At 52.1% G+C, this 25,530-nt stretch overlaps 1 protein-coding gene across 2 annotated transcripts; it reads left to right on the top strand.

Annotated features, from left to right (window-relative positions):
* Window positions 1–704: 704 nt before the first annotated feature.
* arhgap4b (Rho GTPase activating protein 4b) lies at window positions 705–25,530 on the top strand. Of its 2 annotated transcripts, none has more exons than XM_088929018.1 (23): window positions 705–1,674; window positions 9,090–9,285; window positions 9,755–9,917; window positions 10,318–10,380; window positions 10,462–10,647; window positions 11,886–12,014; window positions 12,119–12,340; window positions 12,431–12,532; window positions 13,384–13,581; window positions 13,884–13,968; window positions 14,416–14,443; window positions 16,650–16,677; window positions 17,204–17,264; window positions 17,617–17,694; window positions 18,711–18,845; window positions 19,799–19,904; window positions 20,398–20,622; window positions 20,832–20,914; window positions 21,023–21,203; window positions 22,156–22,254; window positions 24,098–24,264; window positions 24,504–24,618; window positions 24,729–25,530. In XM_088929018.1, exons 1-23 carry the CDS (start codon window positions 1,608–1,610, stop codon window positions 24,733–24,735), a joined length of 2,724 nt encoding a protein of 907 aa, XP_088785144.1. In that variant the 5' UTR covers window positions 705–1,607; the 3' UTR covers window positions 24,736–25,530. The 2 variants fall into 2 exon arrangements, with proteins under 2 accessions (XP_088785144.1, XP_088785136.1); XM_088929010.1 differs by lacking the exon at window positions 16,650–16,677 and adding an exon at window positions 14,692–14,788.

Below are 25,530 nucleotides of genomic sequence, written 5' to 3'. Positions count from 1 at the left end.
GCCGGCTCATGTGATCCACTCCCAGCCCCTCTCACACTCTGACCCCTATGTCTGCAGCAGTGCGCGTGCAAGCAAGCGTCAGGCTTGTGCTCTCCTCGCTGCCTCTTCATTAACACTTCGTGATCTGCAGGTAGGCCACAATGGGCGCTGCCTCAGTTTCGCTACGATCTAGTCGCAGCACAGTCTGTCAGCCAAACTGGTTTCAGAAATGCTGCTTCTGTGTTCTCAACTCTTGAATCTGGGACTTTTCACGCCCAGTTTCTTATTTCCATGCTTAAACATGTTTGAAGGCAAACGCCTTGTGCTTCCCTGTCTGGCAGTCCGCCTCTCCTCTCCCGGCTCTGCCTTGCTCTTCTTCTCTTTGACTGTCCGCTCAAAACTCTGAGCGCTGGCCAGGCTTCGGCACTTCCTGGGTTGCGATTGTTTGCATTTGCAGCCTTGACTAATTTTAGGGTTTGCTAAAATAGCACGATAATCCCCCCCCAGCTGTATGTAGTAATGCGAACGATTCAGGAGGTAAGATGATGCATTTTAGGTTATACGTGTACGCAGATCTCTAGCAAAACCAGGCTCCTCAGGGGTCATTTTCAAGCGTTTTCCTTCCTGAAGGTGTTTCTTGCCTATATCCTGGCTTGCGAAGGGGCTCAGCAGTAAGGTTTGGTTGTTACGCCCCGCGTTTGAATGGGTCTCTCACTGTCTTACAGGGAGCAGAGGTTTCTTGACGTGCTTTCCAGGACACAAAACCCATGACGAGGTTTTCGGGACAGAGAAGACAATCAGTCTGTCGGCCCCCCTTCACTGAGGCTTGATCGAACTGAGCGCCTTTCTAGAGCAGCCCCTCCAGGCGTGGTGTGGGGAAGTACTGCGTACCTGGCCAGACCCAAACCTTCAGATCTCCTCGAGAGTCTCTCAGGACAGAGTCCAGAGGGGGAGAGTCCACAGTCCGACCTGCTGGGTTTCTCCCGACACCCACAGGGACTGATCAAGGGACAGAACCAGACACAGCAGCTAAAGGTTACTGCGGACCACCGGAAATTACTGCAGACCACCGGAAATTACTGCAGACCACTGGAAATTACTGCAGACCACTGGAAATTACTGCAGACCACCGGAAATTACTGCGGACCACCGGAAATTGCAGGAAACAACTTGAAATTATTGCAGACTATTGGAATTGACTGGAATTGATTTATTGTCGTTTTATAGGCCCAGATTCCCGCACTCACTCGCACCCTGCTCTTCTGTCGGTGTGCTCGCGCTCGACTCTGTTCCCCTGAAACACCAGCACAAAACCAATTTTTTGCCCTCTTTTTAAAATCATTTGAAGTCTGATTGCGAGCAAAAAAAACCCAACAACCAGAAAGCCTCATTTGCGGAAGTGCTGCTGTGCTCTGCAGGAGTCAGGCGTGGCAAGACGGCAGAGGTCTGTGGAGGAGCAGCGCACTCCAGCCTTGGACACTGTCCGGCAGCGCTGGGCCTGGACACCTCTAGCCCCCCCACTGCCATGCTGCCCCTCCTGTGGTGAGGGCAGCTGCCGAAGTGAGTACAGCACTGTGAAGACCGCCCGCCGCCCCAGTCCAGAGAGAGCACCCCCTACAGCTTGAGCCATGTCGTCTCACGTCAAGCTGCGCAAGGAGAAGGGCACCCTGGCGGAGTACGAGATGCAGATCAAAGGTAAGGTGACCTAGACCTGACCCCTGGGACCTTCTGTCTCCCTCTTGACCTCTGACCTGTCTCTCAAAGTCCGGCTGTCTTTCTCTTCATCTCTGATGCTCACGTTTGCTCTCCTCCCTCTCTTTTCAACCCCTCACTCTCGCTGCTTCACCTCAACGGGTCTCCTCAAATTTTAGGGGTGTTTACTGTGTGGACTGTGGTCTGTGTGTCCACACCTGCGGTGGGCCCGTCCTGGTCCGTCCTGCATTGGACGGCCAGTGACCCACAAACCAGGGTTGGATCAGCCTTACCCTCAGCGCTCAGCTGCTGATCTGGCCGACAGGCTGTAAAAGGCCTTAAAGGAGCCACAGCTGACAGGTTTATCGTTATTTCCTTTGCAGATAAATGCCATTAAAAGGCTGTGGTATCAGCATGAGCTGATTTAGCAGAATCAGGAAGCTGACCTTTAGAATTAACTCAGGGAGCCCTACCCAGGTGGGAGGTGGGAAATCAGGATCTAGACTCCCAGGTTCTGAAGCCCTGAATCAAATTGCCTAAAAACCTCTGATCTAAAACCCTTACCTGCCCCTTAACTTCCCCCCTGAACACCCTATGACCAGCTGTCTGGAACAGCGTTTCTCCCCTGTCTGTTTGTATCCACAGCAAGGCAGCGACTCACTCCGTCATGTCAGTTTCAGTTACAGTTACAGCAGGGACTGGTCTGTGGACTGGAAGACAAGGGTCTAAAACACCTCAAGCAAAATCTCCCCTCAGTCTCCCTCAGAAATGTAGCTGGAGTTTAAGGGTAGAGAACCAAGCTGGTGCTCTGCACACTGGTGGAAGCCCTTCTCAAAGGGTCACGTAACGTTAAAATGTGTGTCCGAAGCTGGTGACATCAGCTCTGATGATGTTTTCCCTCTTCCCCAGTGGTAGCTGTGGTAAAGTTGTGGTTTATCAAAGCTAGACTTGTTTATTCACCAATTCCCATTTCTAATTCTCACCGGTGGTAGTTAACTCTTCAGGTTCATCAGTTCCCTTTGCTTCGTTTGTGCTCGAGGGCGTCACTGCTGCTGCCCCTGCCTGTACAGCACCACCCGCAGTGCTGGTGCAGCGTCCGCTCGCTCCTCTGCCCTTTACTGAGACTGAGACTGATCACGAGCGCGTAGTCGGACGAGATGAACGTTACGCCTCTGGCGGGGGCTTCCAGCTGCAGTTTTCACGCAGACGAGCCGGGCAGTGACCGGCCACTGTGGACCTGCTGACTGTGGGCTCGGGAGGGGGGGGGGGGCGGTCCAGCCGGGAAGCTGCCCCTGTTTTCGGGCTTGAGGTCTGACTGAGCCTCCGGAGGGAAGGGGTGTGCGGGGCTGAGCAGTGGGCAACAGAAGGGCAACAGAAACCCACTTCACACCAGGTCGAAGGTCAGCCCTGTGGCAAGGGGACGGATAAGACTCCCGTTGCAGAGCGGTGTGATGCGCTCCAGGTGGCCTGAGCACGGCGGGCTCTCGTACTGCACGCACGCCGGCACCAGGAGCTGGACAGCACGAGTGGTAGCGTTGCTCTGCAGCCTGTTGGAACAGATGGCCGGGTGGAGCGCGTAGTGCCACACGTTTCACTCTTCTGCCTTGTCAGAGTGGTTTGGGCAAGGGGCTGCAGCTGGTCAGACCCGAATCAGAGACTCCTGCTACCGCCTCTCGTCAGTCAGGGCCGTAGTGGCCCTGCGGTCAGAGAGGGGTGAGAGGAGTCGAGGAGGGAGAGAGAGAGGCAGGAGGGGGAGGAGGGAGAGAGAGAGGCAGGAGGGAGAGGAGGGAGAGAGAGAGGCAGGAGGGAGAGGAGGGAGAGAGAGGCAGGAGAGGGAGGGAGAGAGGAAGGAGGGAGAGGAGGGAGAGAGAGAGGCAGGAGAGGGAGGAGGGAGAGAGAGAGGCAGGATGAAGAGGAAAGAGAGGCGGGAGAGAGAGGAAGGAGGGAGAAGAAGGAGAGAGAGAGGCAGGAGAGGGAGGAGGGAGAGAGAGATGCAGGAGGGAGAGAGAGAAGAAGGAGGAAGATGATCACATGCTATTGTGATAAAGATGCTTAGAAGAGCGTGTGGATTTGATAGTGCTGTTGTTATAGCAGTATGTGCACATTTGAAATGTATACTTATTGTCAAGAATTGTTTGAGGAAAGAGAGCAGAGCCAGGGGAGGGGGGAGCAGGGAGGAAGGAGGCTTGTGTGAGCTGAATCCTCAGAGACGGAGCAACAGCCCTGCAGCCAAAAACACAGAGCCAGCGGCCTGACCAATCAGGGCCCTGCTCACCTGTGATTGGCTGGGCTGTGCTCTGGAGATTCTGTAGCTGGAGAAGTCAAGACCCCCCCCCCAGCCTGGCTCAGGCCTGCAGTACAAACAACTCCTTAATTCTATGATCCAATTAATTAGAAATGCATCACAAACTTAAAGAGCTGGTTGGGCTCAATTCATACGGACGAATTGACTGCATTAGTAGGTCCAGCATTTGACTGCCAAGCTCTGCAGTCCTCAGCGGGGTCTAGTTTATGCACACAGATGTGTGACTTTCTCATCAGAAATATACTGTATGTACACGTACAAAGACGTGATCACAGCTGTAGGTGTTCTTCCTCACGAGCTCTGCCTTTGGTAGTTACCAAAGCTTTGTTTCTAATGTCTCAACTGGCAGGGTCCAGTGGGCTCTGCGAGTCCGAGTCTGGTCCGCCTTCGCCTTCCTTCGGGCAAGAGCGTTTCGGGAACGGTTCTTGGAATTTTAGATGCCACTGGGATCATGTAGAGAAGGTTCGGATAAAGTCCTGTCGGGACCTTTCCCAGAGTTTGGGATGTATCCCTGAAGGAGGAAGAAGGACATCTGTATTAAGGAAGGTATCAGAGTCCCTTCCTACCAGACCAACAACCCCACACAGCAGTCTCAACACACTCCCAGACCTCACCGTTCAAACTGCACAAAAGGAACAGGAGAGGCACTGGTGCAAAATACTCACAAGAGAGGATTTGAATTCCACTTTTCACCGTAAACAACACGAGCCCCGTGATGCACTAAAACATTGAATTAGCCTTTACTGCCCCTAAGGGAATTTGTCTTCACATCAAGAGCTCATAACATATATGACAACAATAGAACAACAGTACAATACCGTAATACAAAACAAAGTTAGTAAAATTGCTCAGGCAGAACTCTTCCAGTACCATGAGATTAAAAAACAGACAATTAGCTTGTAGAGAGTGTAAAAACAATAATAGTAATATGATCCTTAGCTGCAAACAATTTTTTTTCATTGTTCAACAATTGAATGCTTTGAGGTAGAAAGGAAGTTAATGCTCTCTTATCCCCGGGTGATAGAGTACCTCCTCCCGGAGGGTAGGAGAGTATGTTCTAAAAAGAGTGAATGAGAGGGGTCATCTAAGATTGTGGGCACATACAGAGACATGTTAATTGCGTCCAAGGAAGATCTGATGATGTTGCCAACAGTCCTGGTCACTTTGTTCAACTAATTTTTGTTCTGCAAGGACAAGATATCTCCCCAGCTCTGTGTGCACATCATGAGCATGTGTGAGTGCATGTAATTGACTTTCCTCAGAACTGCTCCTAAAAGAGCTGGTCCCTTCGTATAGCTGCTTGTGTTGTCAGCAGGCAGGTACAGCAGGCATGTTTGTGCAGTAGTTCCAGCAAGTGTTGCATTAACAGCAGTTAATAATAACAATAATTGCTTTGCTCTATAATCTACCCAGTAACACCTTTCATACCAGATATGAGTCATGCGGCGGAGCTTGAAATGGTAGTTATTTAAGCATGTTCTGTCACTCTGAGCGTTTCTGGGAGTGGGAGTGTCTCTACCCATGACTGTGTGTGTGAGATCAGTTATGTGTGTGAAAATGTGTGTAGGTATATGTCTGTTAGAGTGCACATGTGTGTATATGTGTGAGTTCAGGCGTGTGTTAGAGTTCAAGTAGGTGTGTGTGAGAGTGCAGGTGTGTGTGTGAGAGTGCTGGTGTGTGGAAGAGAGTGCAGGTGTGTGTGAGAGAGAATACAGGTGTGTGTGAGAGTGCAGGTGTGTGTGAGAGAGTGCAGCTCCAATCCTGTACTGCCCCAGCTCCAGTCCAGACCTGCCCCAGCTCCTGCCCTGTACTGCCCAAGCTCCAGTCCTGTACTGCCCCAGCTCTAGTCCTGTACTGCCCCAGCTTCAGTCCAGCACTGGCCCAGCTCCTGCCCTGTACTGCCCCAGCTCCAGTCCAGCACTGCCCCAGCTCCTGCCCTGTACTACCCCAGCTCCAGTCCAGCACTGCCCCAGCTCCTGCCCTGTACTGCCCCAGCTTCACTCTAGACCTGCCCCAGCTCCAGTCCAGACCTGCCCCAGCTCCTGCCCCGTACTGCCCCAGCTCCAGTCCAGACCTGCCCCAGCTCCTACCCTGTACTGCCCCAGCTCCAGTCCAGACCTGCCCCAGCTCCTACCCTGTACTACCCCAGCTCCAGTCCAGATCTGCCCCAGCTCCAGTCCAGACCTGCCCCAGCTCCTGTCCTGTACTACCCCAGCTCCAGTCCAGACCTGCCCCAGCTCCAGTCCTGTACTGCCCCAGCTCCAGTCTAGTACTGCCCCAGCTCCAGTCCAGACCTGCCCCAGCTCCTGCCCTGTACTGCCCCAGCTCCAGTCCTGTACTGCCCCAGCTCCAGTCCAGACCTGCCCCAGCTCCTGCCCTGTACTGCCCCAGCTCCAGTCCTGTACTGCCCCAGCTCCAGTCCAGACCTGCCCCAGCTCCTGCCCTGTACTGCCCCAGCTCCAGTCCAGACCTGCCCCAGCTCCTACCCTGTACTGCCCCAGCTCCAGTCCAGACCTGCCCCAGCTCCTACCCTGTACTGCCCCAGCTCCAGTCCAGACCTGCCCCAGCTCCTGCCCTGTACTGCCCCAGCTCCAGTCCAGTGCATCCTCCCTCTCCACATTGTCTGGACGGGGGTTGGGGGGGGGGGCTTATCAACCCACAGAGCTAGCCAGTGTGAGCTTGAAAATGTCTCCCCATAAATTACACTGACTTGTCTCCTGCCCTCCCGGACCCTGACACTCCGAGGCTGTTTCTCTGCGCTGAGTTATTATTTGAACTGATGGGCTATAAATGGAGTGGGGGGCTGAGGTGCTTGTCTTCTTTACAGCGGTTTATCCCTCCTGCTCGGCCAGTCGGTTCTCACCATCGCGATCGTATCGGCCCTGGCCCTGCTCCCCGTTCCTCTTTCTCGATTCCAAATCCAAACCCCCTGATTCCTCTTTTAAAACCAGTTTCAGTCTCTGTTGTGGAAAATCCCCATTCCCCTTTAACACCAGTCTCGGTTCAGATTCCGCCTGGCTCCCAGCTCGTGTTCCAGGGCTGGTTGATAATGCTGAGTGTGACCTCTGACCCTTGGGCATGGTCCCTGTGGGAGGCTGGGAAGGCAGTATGGTGGTGCATTAAGAAGGGTATAAGTGGAACTGTCTAAATGACATGCTATGAAATATTTATGACAGCCCGCTCTCTCTAATGGAATGGGGAGCGATGGGGTGAGTGGGCAGGAGTTGAGACCTTTTGCATGGACCTGTGTGGAATTTAATGTTGACCATGTGCGTGCTCTTCTTCTGCATCACCACTATGACTGGTACCGAAGTCTTCCTCTCATCACTGCTCCGCCCCCTGATAGAACCTGGAATGGATCAAACTGCCATGTGATGGGAGTTTGGTTCGTTTCCCGGCGTGCACACGCAAGGACTGAGCCACCTGCCCTCTACACAGTCGGTATTACAGTAAGCGGGTCAGAGAGGAAAGCTGAGAGAGAGTGGGGCAGAGAGTCTTGACCTTCCGCACAGACTTTGTTGAAAAGCTAAGTGGAACAGGAGGTATTCTGCTACTCGCACCGCCAGTCGAACAGAAGAGCCCAGCAGGAGCTGAAGTGTGAGAGAACATGTCTTGGCCTGATTCAGAGCTCCTGTGTGAGCATCAGGCTACGGGACAGGAAGGACTCCAGTGGCCTGCGGAATACCACAGGCCTGGCTGCTCACCCCTCTGATTTCTTTCCTGGCTCTCTTTGTCTTGCCAGAAAAAAGCCAGCATCCAGTCCTTCAGCACCAAAGCAGAATTATTTCTCGAATATTGTCTAAGAGTCACAGGAAGAGAGGAGAGGGGGAGACAGGGAGAGGAGAGAGGGAGACAGGGAGAGGAGAGAGGGAGAGGTGATACAGGGAGAGGATAGAGGGAGAAAGGGATTCAGGGAGAGGAGAAAGAGAGAGGTTAAGACGGAGGTAAGGCCTTCTGGGCCTTGTGTGTTATTTCTACACATTCATTTGCAGCACCCAGTAAAGTTTCCTCCTGCCAGACTTCACATGAAGGAGCCTCTGAGCTCCTTTATAGCTTTCTGCTCTTTCTTCAGTGGCTGACAAAGAGGGCCTGTGAGGCTGTACAGACAGCAAGGAAGTGGAGCACTGGGGGGGTGTGAGTGAGTGGTGTGTGTGTGTGCATGTATTTCCACACTGGTTAACACACCACTTAAATCACTCACGCGCTCTGGGACCTACAGTATATCACTGTGAGAGAAGGATTCAATTTACACTCCCAGTTTCAAAAAGAGTTACTTTTCCCAATCATTTTATAGAATATTTACTAAAAAATACTAAGATGTTTGTGTCTGGCAGTGTGGTATTAATGCCTCTACTGTATCTTTTCTGTCTCAAGACTGTGAGCTTATTAACCCCTCATCTCTCTCTCAGAATAGAGTGTGTATTAACCCTTTTTCCTCTCTATTGGTGCAGTGTTTGTACAGCAGTGTGTGTATTAACCCCTCTGTCTCAGTGCAGTGTGTGTGTACAGCAGTGTGTGTATTAACCCCTCTGTCTCAGTGCAGTGTGTGTGTACAGCAGTGTGTGTATTAACCCCTCTGTCTCAGTGCAGTGTGTGTGTACAGCAGTGTGTGTATTAACCCCTCTGTCTCAGTGCAGTGTGTGTGTACAGCGGTGTTTGTATTAACCCCTCTGTCTCAGTGCAGTGTGTGTGTACAGCGGTGTGTGTATTAACCCCTCTGTCTCAGTGCAGTGTGTGTGTGTACAGCAGTGTGTGTATTAACCCTTCTGTCTCAGTGCAGTGTGTGTGTACAGCAGTGTGTGTATTAACCCCTCTGTCTCAGTGCAGTGTGTGTGTACAGCAGTGTGTGTATTAACCCCTCTGTCTCAGTGCAGTGTGTGTGTACAGCGGTGTGTGTATTAACCCCTCTGTCTCAGTGCAGTGTGTGTGTACAGCAGTGTGTGTATTAACCCCTCTGTCTCAGTGCAGTGTGTGTGTACAGCAGTGTGTGTATTAACCCCTCTGTCTCAGTGCAGTGTGTGTATTAACCCCTCTGTCTCAGTGCAGTGTGAGTACTAACCCCTCTGTCTCAGTGCAGTGTGTGTATTAACCCCTGTGTCTCTCTCTCTGTCAGAGGTGCGCTCCCAGCTGTCAGAACAGTTGAAGGTGCTGGATGTGCAGGTGGAGCTGCGGGTCCAGCTGATCCAGGACCTGAATGAGTTCCTGCGACGCCGGGCCGAGATCGAGCTGGAGTATTCCCGCTCTCTGGAAAAGCTGGTCGACAGGTTTTCCTCCAAGATCCGTCACCCCAAGGAGCAGCAGAACCTCAAGTAATTTCTGCTTCTGTTGAGCCTTTTGTGTTCTCTGTGGATCTTATTATGCGCTCCCATTCTCTTCAGTTCAGTTTGTTATATGCACAAGTGCAATGAAATGCTTTATCCTTTCAGGATGTCAGCAGCAAATGTTTCTAGACACTTGTCCTTGAGGGGTCAAAGGTCATGTCAGATAGGCATGCTGGGACCATTGTAGTAAAAACATAACGCTGAACAGATCCTCCATTTGAAAATGCAGTAAGACAGAAGTCAACCCTTTACTGCAAATGTCAGAAAGTCAGGATTCGTCCGGCAGCAGTAATGTTTCAGGTGGAATTCTCCACCAATCAAGGAAGCAGAGTGCAATTAGTTAACTGCCTTATAGACCATACAGCTCACTGGAGTGGGAGCCCGCAGAGTCCCAGAGGTGCCGGGTGTGGGGGTCTCGCCCTCTGACCTCCCTGCCCCCCCTCCCTCTCTCTCTCAGGAAGGATGAGAACCTCCTGTCGCCTGTCAACTGCTGGTACCTCTTGCTGAACCAGACCCGGCAGGAGAGCCGCGACCACGCTGCGCTGGGCGACACGTGCAGCGCCCACATCACCGTCAGACTGACGCACATCGCTGAGGACACGGGCAGGCTGTCCAAGAAGGTACAGCACCTGCAACACACACTGAGACGAGACCCTGACACATGGACATTGACACCATCGTCCTGTAGTGCACTGGGCCTGGCTTTCATGTGTGGACACTGACACACTGACACTGTGATTGTGTTATTGAAACACTGATTGTGATTGTGAGACTGTCACTCACACACTGACTGTGACACTGATATACTGACAGACTGCTTGTGACACTAACACACTCACACACTGTCACACTGACTGTACCACTGACAGACTGGTTGTGACACTAACACACTGTCACACTGACTGTGACACGGACACACTGATGCACATGAGAAATGCACTGATGAAAATGGTACAGAAACTGCAAGCTGAGTAGCCCTGCTGTGCGGATGCTGAATTAAGTTTCTCTGCCTTCTCTCAGAGCAAAGAGGTTGGACTGCAGATGCAGGATGAGCTCCTGAAGGTGACCAGCGAATTGCAGACAGTGAGTTTAATACATTAATTTTATTATTATGTGTGTTTCATTATGAGCGATGTGAGTTAATTGTGTGTTTGCAATGTCCAGGCCATGAAGACCTATCACCAATACCACACTGACAGCCTCAGTGCAGAAGGGAAGATGAAGGAGGCGGAGAAACTGGAAGAGCGTCACATGGGCAAGTCAGCTGACCAGGGGGTCAGCCAATCAGGCAGCGACCCCAAGCAGCAGAGGCGGAGCTCTGTGAAGAAGATGGAGCGAATGAAAGAGAAGGTGACACACTGTTCCCCAGAGCAAACGTACAGAGCTGGAAATGAGACAGACTCCCACTGCATTGCAACCTGAGCCACTCCAGGTCTTACTCTGAGCTGCAGGCTGTTGTGTGTTTTTTGTTTTTTCAATGAAACTGCACAGACTGAAATGCTTTGTTCTGGTTGCTAAGCTAAAACAATAATAGAAATGTATAAAAATGTACAGAACATGTTCATATCCAGTTCTTTATTTCTTCAGTGCTGACTGTGCAAGAGCCTGCAGCTCATAGCAAAATCACAAATGGATAGAACTGCTGGGAATCTGTTGAATAAAACACTGTATTACACGGTCACGGTGTCACAGTTCAATAGAGTATGTGGTCGAATTGATTTTTACTGTGGTCATAGTGTTATAATGTAGTACAGTAGGATTGCAGTGTGTGGTCAGTTTCACACTTCACTGTGGTCACAGTGTTATAGTGTAGTACAGTAGAATTGCAGTGTCACAGTGTGTGATCAGTGTTACACTTCACTGTGGTCACAGTGTGATAGTGTAGTACAGTAGGATTGCAGTGTCACAGTGTGTGATCAGTGTTACACTTCACTGTGGTCACAGTGTGATAGTGTAGTACAGTAGGATTGCAGTGTCACAGTATAATACAGTGTATGGTCTGTTACACTTCACTGTGGTCACAGTGTGATAGTTTAGTGTGGTGACAGTGTGACAGGTTCAGTGGAAATCTCCCAGAAAGAAATAAGAAGAGATTTTCCGCTGGTGCAGAGGTTACTGCCCGCGTCCCTATTCTGAGTCCTGTAGGGCTGCTCTTTGCAGACACAGCATGAAAACACAACCCCAGCACTTCCACACATTGCCTCTTATTCCCTCAGCCGTACACAGAGACTTTCAGACCTCTCCTCACCACTGCAAATACGCTCCTGCTCTTTGATTTCCCAACTGGACACAGCACTCAGTGTGATAGTGTGTGTGTGTGTGGGCGGGGGGGGGGTCAGCACTGCTGCTGGCTAACAACAGGTGCAAGACAGGATACACTCAGGAGCGCCAGTCCATCACGGGGCACACAGACACACACACTCACACCAGGGCCAGTTTTCCCAGAAGCCAATTAACCTGCCAGTCGTAGGAGTGAGGGAGGAAACCAGAGCACAAGTGGAGGGCCCCCACATGACCACAGGGGAAACATGCAAACTCCACACGGACAGCACCCCAGGAATACTGATTCTGCTTCCCGTCCCGGACAGCGGCTGGTGAAGCTGCAGGAGGCACAGCTGAAGTGCACGAAGGCGCGGAACGACTACCTGCTGAACCTGGCGGCCGCCAACGCCGCCATGAACAAGTACTACCTGCAGGACGTCTGCACCCTCATCGACGTGAGTCCGGCCCGCCGCCAACCAGCCACAGTCGTGCACAGGGCTGTCCATCACTGCCAGCTGCTCACTAGACACTCCCCCCTCTCGCCCTCTCGCTCTGCCAGTGCTGTGACCTGGGGTTCCACCTGTCTCTCGGCGGGGCGCTGAGGGGCTACCTGTCGGCCCAGCGGCGGGTGCAGCAGTCTCGGGAGGAGGCGCTGGTGGTGCTGGACACGGCCATCCAGGGACTGGACCCCCAGAGCGACCAGAAGAAGATCCTGGAGATGAACAACTCGGCCTTCTGCCTGCCCTTCCGCTTCGAGTACCAGCCTCACGAGGGAGACCAGGTCTGTCCCGCTGCGGCGCCAGGGCGCCAGGGCTTCGCCTGTGTGTCTCTGTCAGGGCTGTGACCCCCCCTGCCTGCCTCTGTCCTCCAGGTGTGCGAGGTGAGCGTCGAAGCACAGGTGCGCCACGAGCTGGAGACGCGCTTCCAGCAGCTGCAGTCCAGACTGTCCTCCGTGACGATTGAAACTGAGGAGGTACGACACCATGCTGGACACACACTGCACACTGACGCACTGACGCACTGCATGCACACTGCACACAATTCACTGCATGCACACTGCACACGATTCACTGCATGCACACTGCACATGATACACCGCATACACACTGCACACAATTCACTGCATGCACACTGCACACGATTCACTGCATGCACACTGCACACGATTCACTGCATGCACATTCCATACCAATCACTCTATGCACACTGCACAGTGATACACTATGCACACACACTGATCCACTGTACTGTATATTTCACTGCAAACACAGTGCACTGATACACTTCACATACACTGCACACGATACACTGCCTACTGATGCACTAAACAGTGATACACTCCATGCACGCATGGTTCTGTACATTTCACTGCACACACAGTGCACTGATACACTCCACACACACACTACACAATGATACACTCCATGTATGCACGGTGCTATACATTTCACTGCATACAGAGTGCACTGACACACTGCACGCACACTGTACACTGATACAGTACACCACACTTTTATAAAGTGCACTGTGGACACACTACATAGTGTGCACCATCCACTGCTACACTTCCCTGCACACACACAGCACACCGATACCCTGTACCACACACACAGCACCGATACACTCCACGGTACACACTATACACTGACGCGCTGTACACACTGCTCACACTGTGCACTTTACACACTGTGCAATGTGCAGCACTGTCCTCTTACTAAAAAGAGGCAAACAACATATCCTTCTTCTTTTTCTTTCTATTATACAGAACACCGGCACATCCTCTAACCTGCCCCCGCCTCTTTTTCTCCTTCCCTCCCGTCTCAGGTCAATAAGACCCTGCGGGCCACTCTGAAGGCTCTGCTGGACTCCATCAGCACGGAGGAGTACAGCTCCCCTGACACCCCCCAAGCCGGGCAGTCAGCAGAGCAGTCCAGGGCCAGCGCCCCTGACCCCACTGGCAACAAGTCCAGCCTGGCCAAGAAGAGAGCCAATCAGCAGGAGTCCGAGAGTTTCTACTTCAACGTGAGTCTCCCATTGGACGGAGCTGCAGGGGGAGGGACTTCCAGTCCTTTCTGCTCAATAATAGTGATAAGGGTGTCTAACATTGCAAGATGACCTTCAGCCTGACATCCTGAAGCTATCCTGGGGGGTATTGGAAACAAATTACACCTCCCTGGCAATTTTAATTGCTACAGAGCAAATGAATTAAGAATAGATGAATATTTCATAATTATTAGACGTTCTCTCATCTTTGTCTCCCTGCGCCCCCTTCTTTCCTCCCATCCCTGTCCATCTCTCTCCTCCTCCTTCTTTCTCCCTCTCAGAAAGTGAAGGAGTACCTCAGTGGCAGCAATCTCATCTCTAAACTCCAGGCCAAGCACGACCTGCTGAAGGAGGCCATCGAGAAAGGTGCCGTGAGCGCCCCCTTGTGTGCGTGCAGTACCTGACAGTATAGCACAGTGTGAGCACAGCACAGGCAGACGAGAACGGGACACGACACCAAAGCCAAGATAGACCTTTGCTGAGATGCAGCATGGGAAAAGGAGAGTAAAATGTCACAAAGCACAGCAGAGGCAGGAGAAAAGCAACAGGTGCTGTGGTAAAGCATGATGCCACAGCAGGGCACAGGAACGAGACAAGACAAGACAGACAATGGCTGGGCTACTACAGTGCAATGCAGATTCCCTGTGCAGGGCCAAGACGCAGAAGGGTGTTCTCCCACACTGCACACTACACTCTCTCAATGCAATACTACAGCTGCTCAGCGCCTCATAGAAAATAAGTACAGATAAAAGGTCACAGGTGTGGTGTCATGTGTTTTAAACCTCCTTGCCTCTGTTTCTCTCTCCCTCCCAGCGGAAGCTATCGACAGCGACCCCACCAGGTAAGATAAGAAACTGCAGCCGAAGCTCAAGCCGCCTTATCCTGGTGGTCATGTGCTGGTCACCAGCCGGTGCCCTTGGGCGCCCTGTGTGTCAGCGTGTGTGCATGTCAGCGGCAGGTCACAGGACCACAGTCAGTGCCAGTGCAGTAGCCCAGTAGCGAGGTCACTGCGTGTGTGCCAGCTCTGCTGTGGTACAGCGGGTGTGTGTGTGTGGGCATGCATGCTGTTAAACGGCTGGTTGTCTCCAGGCTGCAGTCCAGCCAGTCTGTTCGTGTGAGGAGGCCGCGCCCCTGCTCCCAGTACAACCACAAGCTGTTCACTGGAGACCTACTGACCTTCGTGGAGGTACTGCCACTGGAGTGCTGCTGCCAAATACTGTCCCCCTGCAATATTCTACAGCCCACTACAGTCTGCTGCCAAATACTGTCCCCCTGCAATATTCTACAGCCCACTACAGTCTGCTGCTGCCAAATACTGTCCCCCTGCAATATTCTACAGCCCACTACAGTCTGCTGCCAAATACTGTCCCCCTGCAATATTCTACAGCCCACTACAGTCTGCTGCTGCCAAATACTGTCCCCCTGCAATATTCTACAGCCCACTACAGTCTGCTGCTGCCAAATACTGTCCCCCTGCAATATTCTACAGCCCACTACAGTCTGCTGCCAAATACTGTCCCCCTGCAATATTCTACAGCCCACTACAGTCTGCTGCTGCCAAATACTGTCCCCCTGCAATATTCTACAGCCCACTACAGTCTGCTGCTGCCAAATACTGTCCCCCTGCAATATTCTACAGCCCACTACAGTCTGCTGCTGCCAAATACTGTCCCCCTGCAATATTCTACAGCCCACTAGTCTTCTGCCAAATACTGTCCCCCTGCAATATTCTACAGTCCACTAGTCTTCTGCCAAATACTGTTCCCCTGCAATATTCTACAGCCCACTACAGTCTGCTGCTGCCAAATACTGTCCCCCTGCAATATTCTACAGCCCACTAGTCTTCTGCCAAATACTGTCCCCCTGCAATATTCTACAGCCCACTACAGTCTGCTGCTGCCAAATACTGTCCCCCTGCAATATTCTACAGCCCACTACAGTCTGCTGCTGCCAAATACTGTCCCCCTGCAATATTCTACAGCCCACTACAGTCTGCTGCTGCCAAATACTGTCCCCCTGCAATATTCTACAGCCCACTACAGTCTGCTGCCAAATACTGTCCCCCTGCAATATTCTACAGCCCACTACAGTCTGCTGCTGCCAAATACTGTCCCCCTGCAATATTCTACAGCCCACTAGTCTTCTGCCAAATACTGTCCCCCTGCAATATTCTACAGCCCACTACAGTCTGCTGCTGCCAAATACTGTCCCCCTGCAATATTCTACAGCCCACTAGTCTTCTGCCAAATACTCTCCCCCTGCAATATTCTACAGCCCACTAGTCTTCTGCCAAATACTGTCCTCCTGCAATATTCTACAGCCCACTAGTCTTCTGCCAAATACTGTCCCCCTGCAATATTCTACAGTCCACTAGTCTTCTGCCAAATACTGTTCCCCTGCAATATTCTACAGCCCACTACAGTCTGCTGCTGCCAAATACTGTCCCCCTGCAATATTCTACAGCCCACTAGTCTTCTGCCAAATACTGTCCCCCTGCAATATTCTACAGCCCACTAGTCTTCTGCCAAATACTGTCCTCCTGCAATATTCTACAGCCCACTACAGTCTGCTGCCAAATATTGCAGTACCCTTTGCAATCCCTTTGCAATACATTGCAGCCATCCTCAACCTACAGTATATGCTGTTCTGTAGTGTAGTTACCTCTAGGCAAATGCCCTCCTATTCCTATGCTATCCCAATGCCCCCTCTCTCTGCCCATCCCTAAATATATCTTCTCTCAATCTTTCCCCTTTCATCCTTCCCCGCCTTTCTCTGTCCCTCTGCCCTGCCTCCCTAACCCTCCTGCTGCCCCCCTGTCTCCCACTGCCTCCCTCTCCCTCTTTCTCTTTTACTTCTCCTGGCCCTGGCCCTGGCTGTCGGTCACTGCAGCACTGTGCCTTAACAGCTCCCAGCGCTGCCAGCATCTGCGCTCAGACGGCTTGATCGCTAACCCCTTCTCTCTGTGTCTGTGTGTGTGTGTCTCTGTCTGTCACACTCTCTGCCTGTTTGTCTTTCTGTCTGTCTGGCCTTCGCTGCCTGTCTGGCAGGAGGAGACGAAGAATGTCCAGGACTCAGGTACTGGAAAGTTACTGCACTCTAGAGCTACTTCCCTGACATTAGACATGAATTCTTCCCTTTGCCCCTGTACCGACCCATTTGTAATATGTCCCCTTCATCCTCACTTGTCTGGGCTGGCGCCCCCTCCTGGTCACTTCTGTGGAAATTAGCAGGTTACCTGTTAGGGAGTTGACCCTTATTGTAAAAAAACGACAGTGCAGGACCACCCAGAGGGTCGACCCCTGTCACGCAAACACACACCAACATCCCCCAGACTCCCCCAGCTCTAGACTGTGAGACTGCACTGGAGCACCGGTCTCGTCTCTTTAACCAATCAACTGCTCCCCTGCACTGTGCCTCATTGCTAAACTGAAAGGAACCTTGCCCACATAAAATGAGGAAAGATCATCTTCTCTTCTCTTGCACTACAGTAGGCAGAGCGAGAAATGGTCACAGCCAGCCCTGTGTCTCTCGGTGTGCTTGTGTGTACTCCCGGACTGCAGGGTCTGTGTGTCTAACAGAGGGTTTCTTTTGCTCCTGTCAGAGCTCTGGTCAGCAGATTCCTCTGGTGGTGGAGAGTTGCATTCGCTTCATCAACTTGCATGGTGAGAACGGGGTCGGCGCAATAAGCAATACACACTCAGGAGCTGTGCTGTATTAAACATGTTGGACCGGAGGAGGGCTGATAAATTCACAAAGAGTGCACTGTGAACTCAAGCTCCCTGATAAAGCAGGGTCAGAGGAAAATAGAAGGAGATCCCTTTGGGTCTTTATGCACAGACATGGCAGGTCCAGGAACAAGCTTCCCAGCCTGATGGTTTTATCCGAGACTTCGATCCTCCATGCAGTGGCTGCATGAGAATGTTGAGACCGATTATCTAGATCGTGGTCTCTTAACCTTGTCCCTTAGCTCTCTCTTTTGCTCAGTGACTGTCCTTGCTGTGGTCTCTCTGGTAGGTCTGCACCATGAGGGGATCTTCAGAGTGCCCGGTTCCCAGTCAGAGGTCAATGAAATCAGGAATGACTTTGAGAGAGGTACAGCAATCTGTGTACTGAACTGTACTTCACCGCACTGATACACTGCACTGTATTTGTCCGTACTGCACTGCGCTGTACTGAACTGCTCTGTACTCTACTTCAATGCACTGCTAGGTACTGAAGTGCTCTGTGCTAACTGTACTGTACTGCACTGCACTGTGCCATTCTGCACTGCACTCTACGATGCTGCACCACACTGATTCTGCACTGTACTCTACTGCACCACACTGAATCACTGTGCACTGTACTCTACTGCACCACACTGAATCACTCTGCACTGTACAATACTATACCACATTGAATCACTATACACTATACTACAGTATATTGCACTATACTGCACCACACTGAATCAATCTGCACTGAACTACATTGCACTATACTGCAGCACACTGAACCACTCTGCACTGTCCTATATTGCACTATACTGTACCATACTGCACTGAACTATGCTCCACTATTTTGAACCACTCTGCACTGTATTACACATCTCTGTACTATACTGCAATGTGCCATACTGAACCACATTGAATCACTCAGCACTGTACTATATTGCACCACACTGAATCACTGTGCACTGTACTCTACTGCACACTGAACCATTCTGCACTGAACTATACTGTACCACACTGACTCACTGTGCTACACTGCTCTTACACTGCTGAGTTACTCTGTACTGTACTATGCTAGACTGAGCTATATTTATTGTATTACACCTCAGTGCTCTGTACTACGCTGTGCTCCACTGAGCTGTATGTACTGTTACTGTGCACTATAATGAACTGTACAGTACAGTGTGTACTGGACAGCTGTGTATTTCGTAAGTAACTGCTAATGCACTAGTGACAGGTGTAATCATCTTCTGGATGAGGTGTGCCTGGACAGTATTTAAACAAGATGTCGGTTTTGAATGATTATTGAAACAGAAATAAGATGCTGTGTATGTGTTAACATCGCTTACAGTATATTTTAAGGATGTATTGACATGGTTTTGACGTGTACTTGAACCCCAGGTGACGACCCCCTCACAGACTCTCAGGGTGACCATGACATCGACTCTGTGGCTGGCGTGCTGAAGTTGTATTTCCGGGGGCTAGAGACACCGCTGTTCCCCAAAGACAAGTTCAATGACCTCATCGAGTGTGTCCGTAAGAAATCCGCTCCGTTTCTCAATACTGCATTGTATAGTGCCTGGGTTACTATATGCATGCTGCACTGGCTGTATACCTGCACGTAACCCAGAGATATAATTGGCTGAGCCCGGTTCCAGGTGTCTGTGCTGAGTGTGTGCAGGCAGTCTTCAGTCTCTTCAGTCTCTGGGGTCTTCAGTCTCCACCCGTGTGCAGCACCGAGCACTGTGATTGGCTGGACCAGGCTCCAACTGTCTGTTCTGAGAATGTGGGTTCATCAGCCCCCACCCTTGAGCTGGGCTGAGCGCTGTGATTGGCTGATCAGCTGGGTGTACTGAGCGTGTGCAGACAGTGGGGTCCTCAGTCTCCACCCATGAGCTGGGCTGAGCGCTGTGATTGGCTGATCTGCTGGGTGTACTGAGCGTGTGCAGACAGTGGGGTCCTCAGTCTCCACCCATGAGCTGGGCTGAGCGCTGTGATTGGCTGATCAGCTGGGTGTACTGAGCGTGTGCAGACAGTGGGGTCCTCAGTCTCCACCCATGAGCTGGGCTGAGTGCTGTGATTGGCTGATCAGCTGGGTGTACTGAGCGTGTGCAGACAGTGGGGTCCTCAGTCTCCACCCATGAGCTGGGCTGAGCACTGTGATTGGCTGATACTGAGCAGCCAGTCCACTTCATAGCTGCAGCTCCTCTCACAGTTTAGGGCTCTCACAGTTGTTTTTTTGGTCCCTTGATTGATGCAAGGAGATTTACTCTGAAATAATAGATGCATGGAATCCAGTTTTACCTGCATTGTAAGAGCAATGAGGCCACCTCAGAATGTCTGCTAGAGAGTGAAGTTTTATCTCTGTTAAATACTGCCAGTGTTGCTGCCCAATGCCGTCGCAAACTGGAAGAGTACTTTATAACTGTATCAAATACAGTAGCATGATACAGTTTTTGGTCCCTCTCCCTCTGTCTCTCTCTCTGTAGAAGTGGAGAACTCTCTGGAGCGAGCGTGTCACATTAAGAGAGTGGTGTCTTCGTTCCCACGGCCTGTGCTCGTGGTCATGAGATACCTCTTCGCCTTCCTCAACCAGTGAGTCTCTGCCTCCTCCTTCGCGGTCTCTCCCAGTGTGGGAGCTGACGAGCTGACGAGGTGACGAGGTGACGAGCTGACGAGCTACTGAGCTGATGAGGTGACGAGCTGACGAGCTACTGAGATGACGAGGTGCCAAGGTGACAGGCTAATGAGCTGATGAGCTGACGAGCTGAGATGATGAGCTGAGATGACAAGCTGACAAGTTAAGGAATTGACAAGCTGATGACCTGATGAGTTGACAAGCCGTTGAGCCATTGAGCTGACGAGCCATTGAGCTGACGAGCCGTTGAGCCGTTGAGCCGTTGAGCCATCGAGCTGATGAGCCGTTGAGCTGACGAGCTGTTGAGCCGACGAGCCGACGAGCCATCAAGCTGACGAGCCGACGAGCCGACGAGCTGACGAGCCGTCGAGTCAGCGAGCCAGCAAGCTGAAGAGCTGATGAGCTGACGAGTTAACGAGCTGACGCGCCTTTCTCCTCCCCCTGTCCCAGCCTGTCTCAGTACAGCGATGAGAACATGATGGACCCCTACAACCTGGCAGTGTGCTTCGGCCCGACGCTGGTGAGCGTGCCGGAGAGCGTGGACGTGGTGTCGGTCCAGGCCCAGGTCAACGCCCTGGTGAAGACGGTCATCCTGCACCACGAGACCGTCTTCCCCTCCGGCGCCGAGCTGCCGGGGCCGCTGTATGAGAAGTGCATGACCCTGGACGACTACTGGTGAGTGGTCCGCACCGCGGTGAAGGGTCCTGAAGGTCCAGGGTGGTAAATGTGCCTTTCCCGTGGTTTTGCCAAGAAGGTACCAGGATTGCCATGGATACCCAGTCCCATCTCCCATTACCACACCTGTTCTCACCACCACCACAGTAAAGCCCTCTGCTGAAACGAGTCAGTTTGCCTGTTGATGCGGTCTACCTGTGTGCCCGCAGTGATAGTCTGCTCCCCGAGCCCATCGCAGAGGAGGGAGATGGGGACCCCGATGCCCTGCCTGACCCCCCCGCCAGTGAGGACGGTGAGTGCGGGGGTCCGCTTGTTGCTCAGTTCCGGCAAAGACGAGCGTGTGAGTGAATGTGTGTCGTTGATGTCTGCATTACTGTCTGCACGTTGTGCTCTATTGCAGAGTCAGACCAGGTTGAGGCACAGGCACTGTATGACTATGTGGGCCGCTCATCCCAGGAGCTGTCGTTCAAACAGGGAGACATGCTCATCCTGCACAACAAAGCCTCTGGAGACTGGTGGAGAGGGGAGCTAGGTGGAATCAAGGGTCTCATACCCCATAAGTACATCAGTGTGCCCGAGGGGTGAGTGTCCAGCTAAACTACAGCCCTGGAACAGTACTATGACTGGTGCAGCATCTTATAGTACTGTGACTGCTGCAGCGCACTACAGTACTGTGATTACTACAGCTCACTACAGTACTGCGACTGCTGCAGCGCACTACAGTACTGTGACTGCTACAGTGCACTACAGTACTGTGATTACTGCAGCGCACTACAGTACTGTGACTGCTGCAGTGCACTACAGTACTGTGACTGCTACAGTGCACCATAGTACTGTGACTCCTGCAGTGCACTATAGTACTGTGATTACTACAGTGCACTACAGTACTGTGACTGCTGCAGTGCAATACAGTACTGTGATTACTACAGTGCACTACAGTACTGTGACTGCTACAGTGCACCATAGTACTGTGACTGCTGCAGTGCACTACAGTACTGTGACTGCTACAGTGCACTATAGTACTGTGACTCCTGCAGTGCACTATAGTACTGTGATTACTACAGTGCACTACAGTACTGTGACTGCTGCAGTGCACTCTAGTACTGTGATTACTACTGTGCACTACAGTACTGTGACTGCTGCAGTGCACGACAGTACCGTGATTACTACAGTGCACTACAGTACTGTGACTGCTGCAGTTCACTACAGTACTGTGATTACTACAGTGCATTACAGTACTGTGACTGCTGCAGTGCACTCTAGTACTGTGATTACTACTGTGCACTACAGTACTGTGACTGCTGCAGTGCACTACAGTACCGTGATTACTACAGTGCACTACAGTACTGTGACTGCTGCAGTTCACTACAGTACTGTGATTACTACAGTGCATTACAGTACTGTAACTGCTGCAGTGCACTACAGTGCTGTACCAAAAAAACAGATAATTCTATAAATCTGCAACATATGCTAAATATGTAGAATACAGTGGGGATTCTGTGAATCCTGCAGTGATGTCTTCCTCACTTTCAGGACTCAGAAGCGTCTGGAGCAGAGAGGAAGGAGAGAAGATGGAAAGGCAGCAAGCATCGGGAATCTGTCTGAGGAACCACCTGGAGAGCAGAGCAGCCGGTACTGAGATAGACAGACAGAGAGCTTAGATCTGCTGTACACACACACTGCACTGAGACAGAGGGGTTAATACACACACTTCTGTACACACACACTGCACTGAAACAGAGGGGTTAATACACACACTGCTGTACACACACACTGCACTGAGACAGAGGGGTTAATACACACACCGCTGTACACACACACTGCACTGAGACAGAGGGGTTAATACACACACTGCTGTACACACACACTACACTGAGACAGAGGGGTTAATACACACACTGCTGTACACACACACTACACTGAGACAGAGGGGTTAATACACACACTGCTGTACACACACACTACACTGTGACAGAGGGGTTAACACACACACTGCTGTACACACACACTGCACTGAGACAGAGGGGTTAATACACATACTGCTGTACACACACAATGCACTGAGACAGAGGGGTTAATACACACACTGCACTGAGACAGAGGGGTTAATACACACACTGCTGTACACACACACTGCACTGAGACAGAGAGGTTAATACACACACTGCTGTACACACACACTGCACTGAGACAGAGGGGTTAACACACACACTGCTGTACACACACACTGCACTGAGACAGAGGGGTTAATACACACACTGCTGTACACACACACTGCACTGAGACAGAGGGGTTAATACACACACTGCTGTAAACACACACTGCAATGAGACAGAGGGGTTAATACACACACTGCACTGAGACAGAGGGGTTAACACACACACTGCTGTACACACACACTGCACTGAGACAGAGGGGTTAATACACACACTGCTGTACACACACACTGCACTGAGACAGAGGGGTTAATACACACACTGCTGTAAACACACACTGCACTGAGACAGAGGGGTTAATACACACACTGCTGTAAACACACACTGCACTGAGACAGAGGGGTTAATACACACACTGCACTGAGACAGAGGGGTTAATACACACACTGCTGTACACACACACTGCACTGAGACAGGGGTTAATACACACACTGCTGTACACACACACTGCACTGAGACAGAGGGGTTAATACACACACTGCTGTACACACACACTGCACTGAGACAGAGGGGTTAATACACACACTGCTGTACACACACACTGCACTGAGACAGAGAATGACAGAGGAAACAGGGACTCATATTAAGGTGGGGAGAAAACAACAGAGTGGATAAAGAGGCCAACTTGTTTGTTTAGTTGTTTTATTTAGATAATAAATGTTTCAGCTGCAAATCCTAGTCCTGACTGTCAGATTCATGTCCAGGTCCTGACGTGAGCTTCTTCCAGTGCTGCCCATGTAGAATCTAATCTTTCCTTCTTCCCTTGTGTCTCCATCCCTCCATTCCCCCGTCTGTCCCTCCCATCCTCTCCTTCTCTCTCCCCCATGTCCTTTCTGTTCCTGTCTCCTTTCTTCTTCTTCTCCCCCTCTCCCTCTCTCTTCCCCTCTCTCCCTCATCCTCTCTCTCCCTCTCCCTCATCGTCTTCATTTTCCTCCTTCCCTCTCTCTCTCTCCCTCCCTCTCTCCCTGTCTCTCCCTCCCTCTCCCTCACTCTCCCTCTCCCTCTCTCTCCCTCCCTCTCTCCCTGTCTCTCTCTCTCCCTGTCTCTCCCTCTCTCCCTCCCTCTCTCCCCCTCCCTCTCTACCTCCATCTCTTCCTCACCCTCTCTCTCTCCCTCTCTCCCTCCCTCTCTCCCTCCCTCTCTCTCTCTCTCCCTCTCTCCCTCTCTCCCTCTCTCTCTCTCTCCCTCTCTCCCTCTCTCTCCCTCCCTCTCTCTCCCCCTGTCTCTCCCTCTCTCCCTGTCTCTCCCTCTCTCTCCAGGCTGCGGGTGAACAGTGACAGTGCCTCCTTGCCCCGGAAGCGCAGCGGCAGCAGTCCGACCCGGAAGTTAACTGCCCTCTTCGCTGAGCCACCCCGCCTGATGCCCCCCCTCCACCGGGACAGGGCCGCTTCCTGGGGCCGCGAGGGGCCCCTGACTCCGCCGACAGGTAACTAACCCTTTACTACAGTGTTAGAACACTGTCACGACTGTCACATTGCCATATTATTACAACACTACTCCAGTGCTTTTGCAGAATCTTACAGCATTATAATAAAGCCATGATAACTGCAGAAGGAGCACTACTAACACTGTCTTGCCCCTTCCTCTTATCTCCCACCTTCTTTCTCCCTCCCTGTCCACCCCTTTCCCTTGCTCTCCCGTCCCCCGTCCCCTGTCTTCCTCCAGGCTCCAGGAGAGGAGGAACACTCTGGAGAGTGTGGGGTTTGGCGCCCCCATGGGGCGACACGGTGTCACTGCAGAGAGGAGCGGTCAGGCGGACAGGCCGGTGGAGCTGGACAAGGTACGTGTGTTGCGGCCGTCCAGCTGTCCTTCTTGCGACCGTGTCGTGGGCGTTGCGCGGCTCCGGCCTGCCTGTGCCCGGTGTGACTGCGCCTCTGCGTTCTCTCCCAGGACCTGACCAAGCAGATGAACTCCGTGTTCAAGGAACTACTGTCGTTGCGCCAGGTGCCGCGTGGCGAGGAACCCCCTGACGTCCCCATCACGCCTACCCGCCGCTCCGCCGCGACCCCTGACCCCAAGCAGAACCCCCCCACGCAGAAGAAGACCTTTGGGCTGAGGGGGAGGGGGCTTTTCAAAACCACACCAGAGCAGCATGACTGAGAGAGGGAGGAGAGAGGCATGGAGTAGGGAGAAGAGAGACGGAAGGGAGGGAGGGAGGAGAGAGATGGAGTAGGGAGGAGAGAGACGGAAGGGAGAGAGGAGAGAGATGGAGTAGGGAGGAGAGAGGGAGTGAGGGAGAAGGGAGGGAAGAGAGAGGAGGGAGAGAGGAGAGGATAGAAGAAGGAGAGAGAGAGGGAGCAAGAGAGAGGGAGAGGAGGGGAGAGAGGGAGTGAAAGGGGAGAGAGAAGAGAGAGAGGTATCCCCTCTCGTGTAACAACATGCATCACACTTGCAAAGCTCCTTGTGTCCCGGAGGGGGGAGATGAGTCTGAAGTCTCCCGTCTCCCCCACTCCCACTGGCACCCCTGTCTGACGCCTCCTCCCTCCCTGGCTCTACGCCTGCCCCCCTCGCCCTTTCTTCAGGAAAGACGCTCGCTGTGCTGTAGGGATTCCCCGCCCGGTCTCCCCCCGCTCCGAGGCCCACACCCCCAGCGCCTCGCACCCGTGTTCTGTACAGCCACAGCAGTGTCACTTGAGCCTGAAATCACGAGAAGTGTGATGATGCTGAAAATAAAGACGTGCTAGATTTTAAA

This window comes from Atractosteus spatula, chromosome 2 (genome assembly GCF_055471065.1).
Source record: "Atractosteus spatula isolate fAtrSpa1 chromosome 2, fAtrSpa1.hap1, whole genome shotgun sequence".
Classification (NCBI taxonomy): Eukaryota; Metazoa; Chordata; class Actinopteri; order Semionotiformes; family Lepisosteidae; genus Atractosteus; species Atractosteus spatula.
Note: the sequence above shows the minus strand (reverse complement) of the source record. Positions and strands in the feature narration are given on the sequence as shown.

What these genes read in the sequence shown, in the direction of transcription:
- arhgap4b (XM_088929010.1), top strand. Translation starts at nt 1,608, where the DNA reads ATGTCGTCTCACGTCAAGCTGCGCAAGGAGAAGGGCACCCTGGCGGAG. An exon ending in AAGGAGCAGCAGAACCTCAA is followed by an intron (nt 9,286 to 9,754) that starts GTAATTTCTGCT and finishes TCTCTCTCTCAG; the next exon opens with GAAGGATGAGAACCTCCTGT. An exon ending in TCGCTTCATCAACTTGCATG is followed by an intron (nt 17,265 to 17,616) that starts GTGAGAACGGGG and finishes TCTCTCTGGTAG; the next exon opens with GTCTGCACCATGAGGGGATC.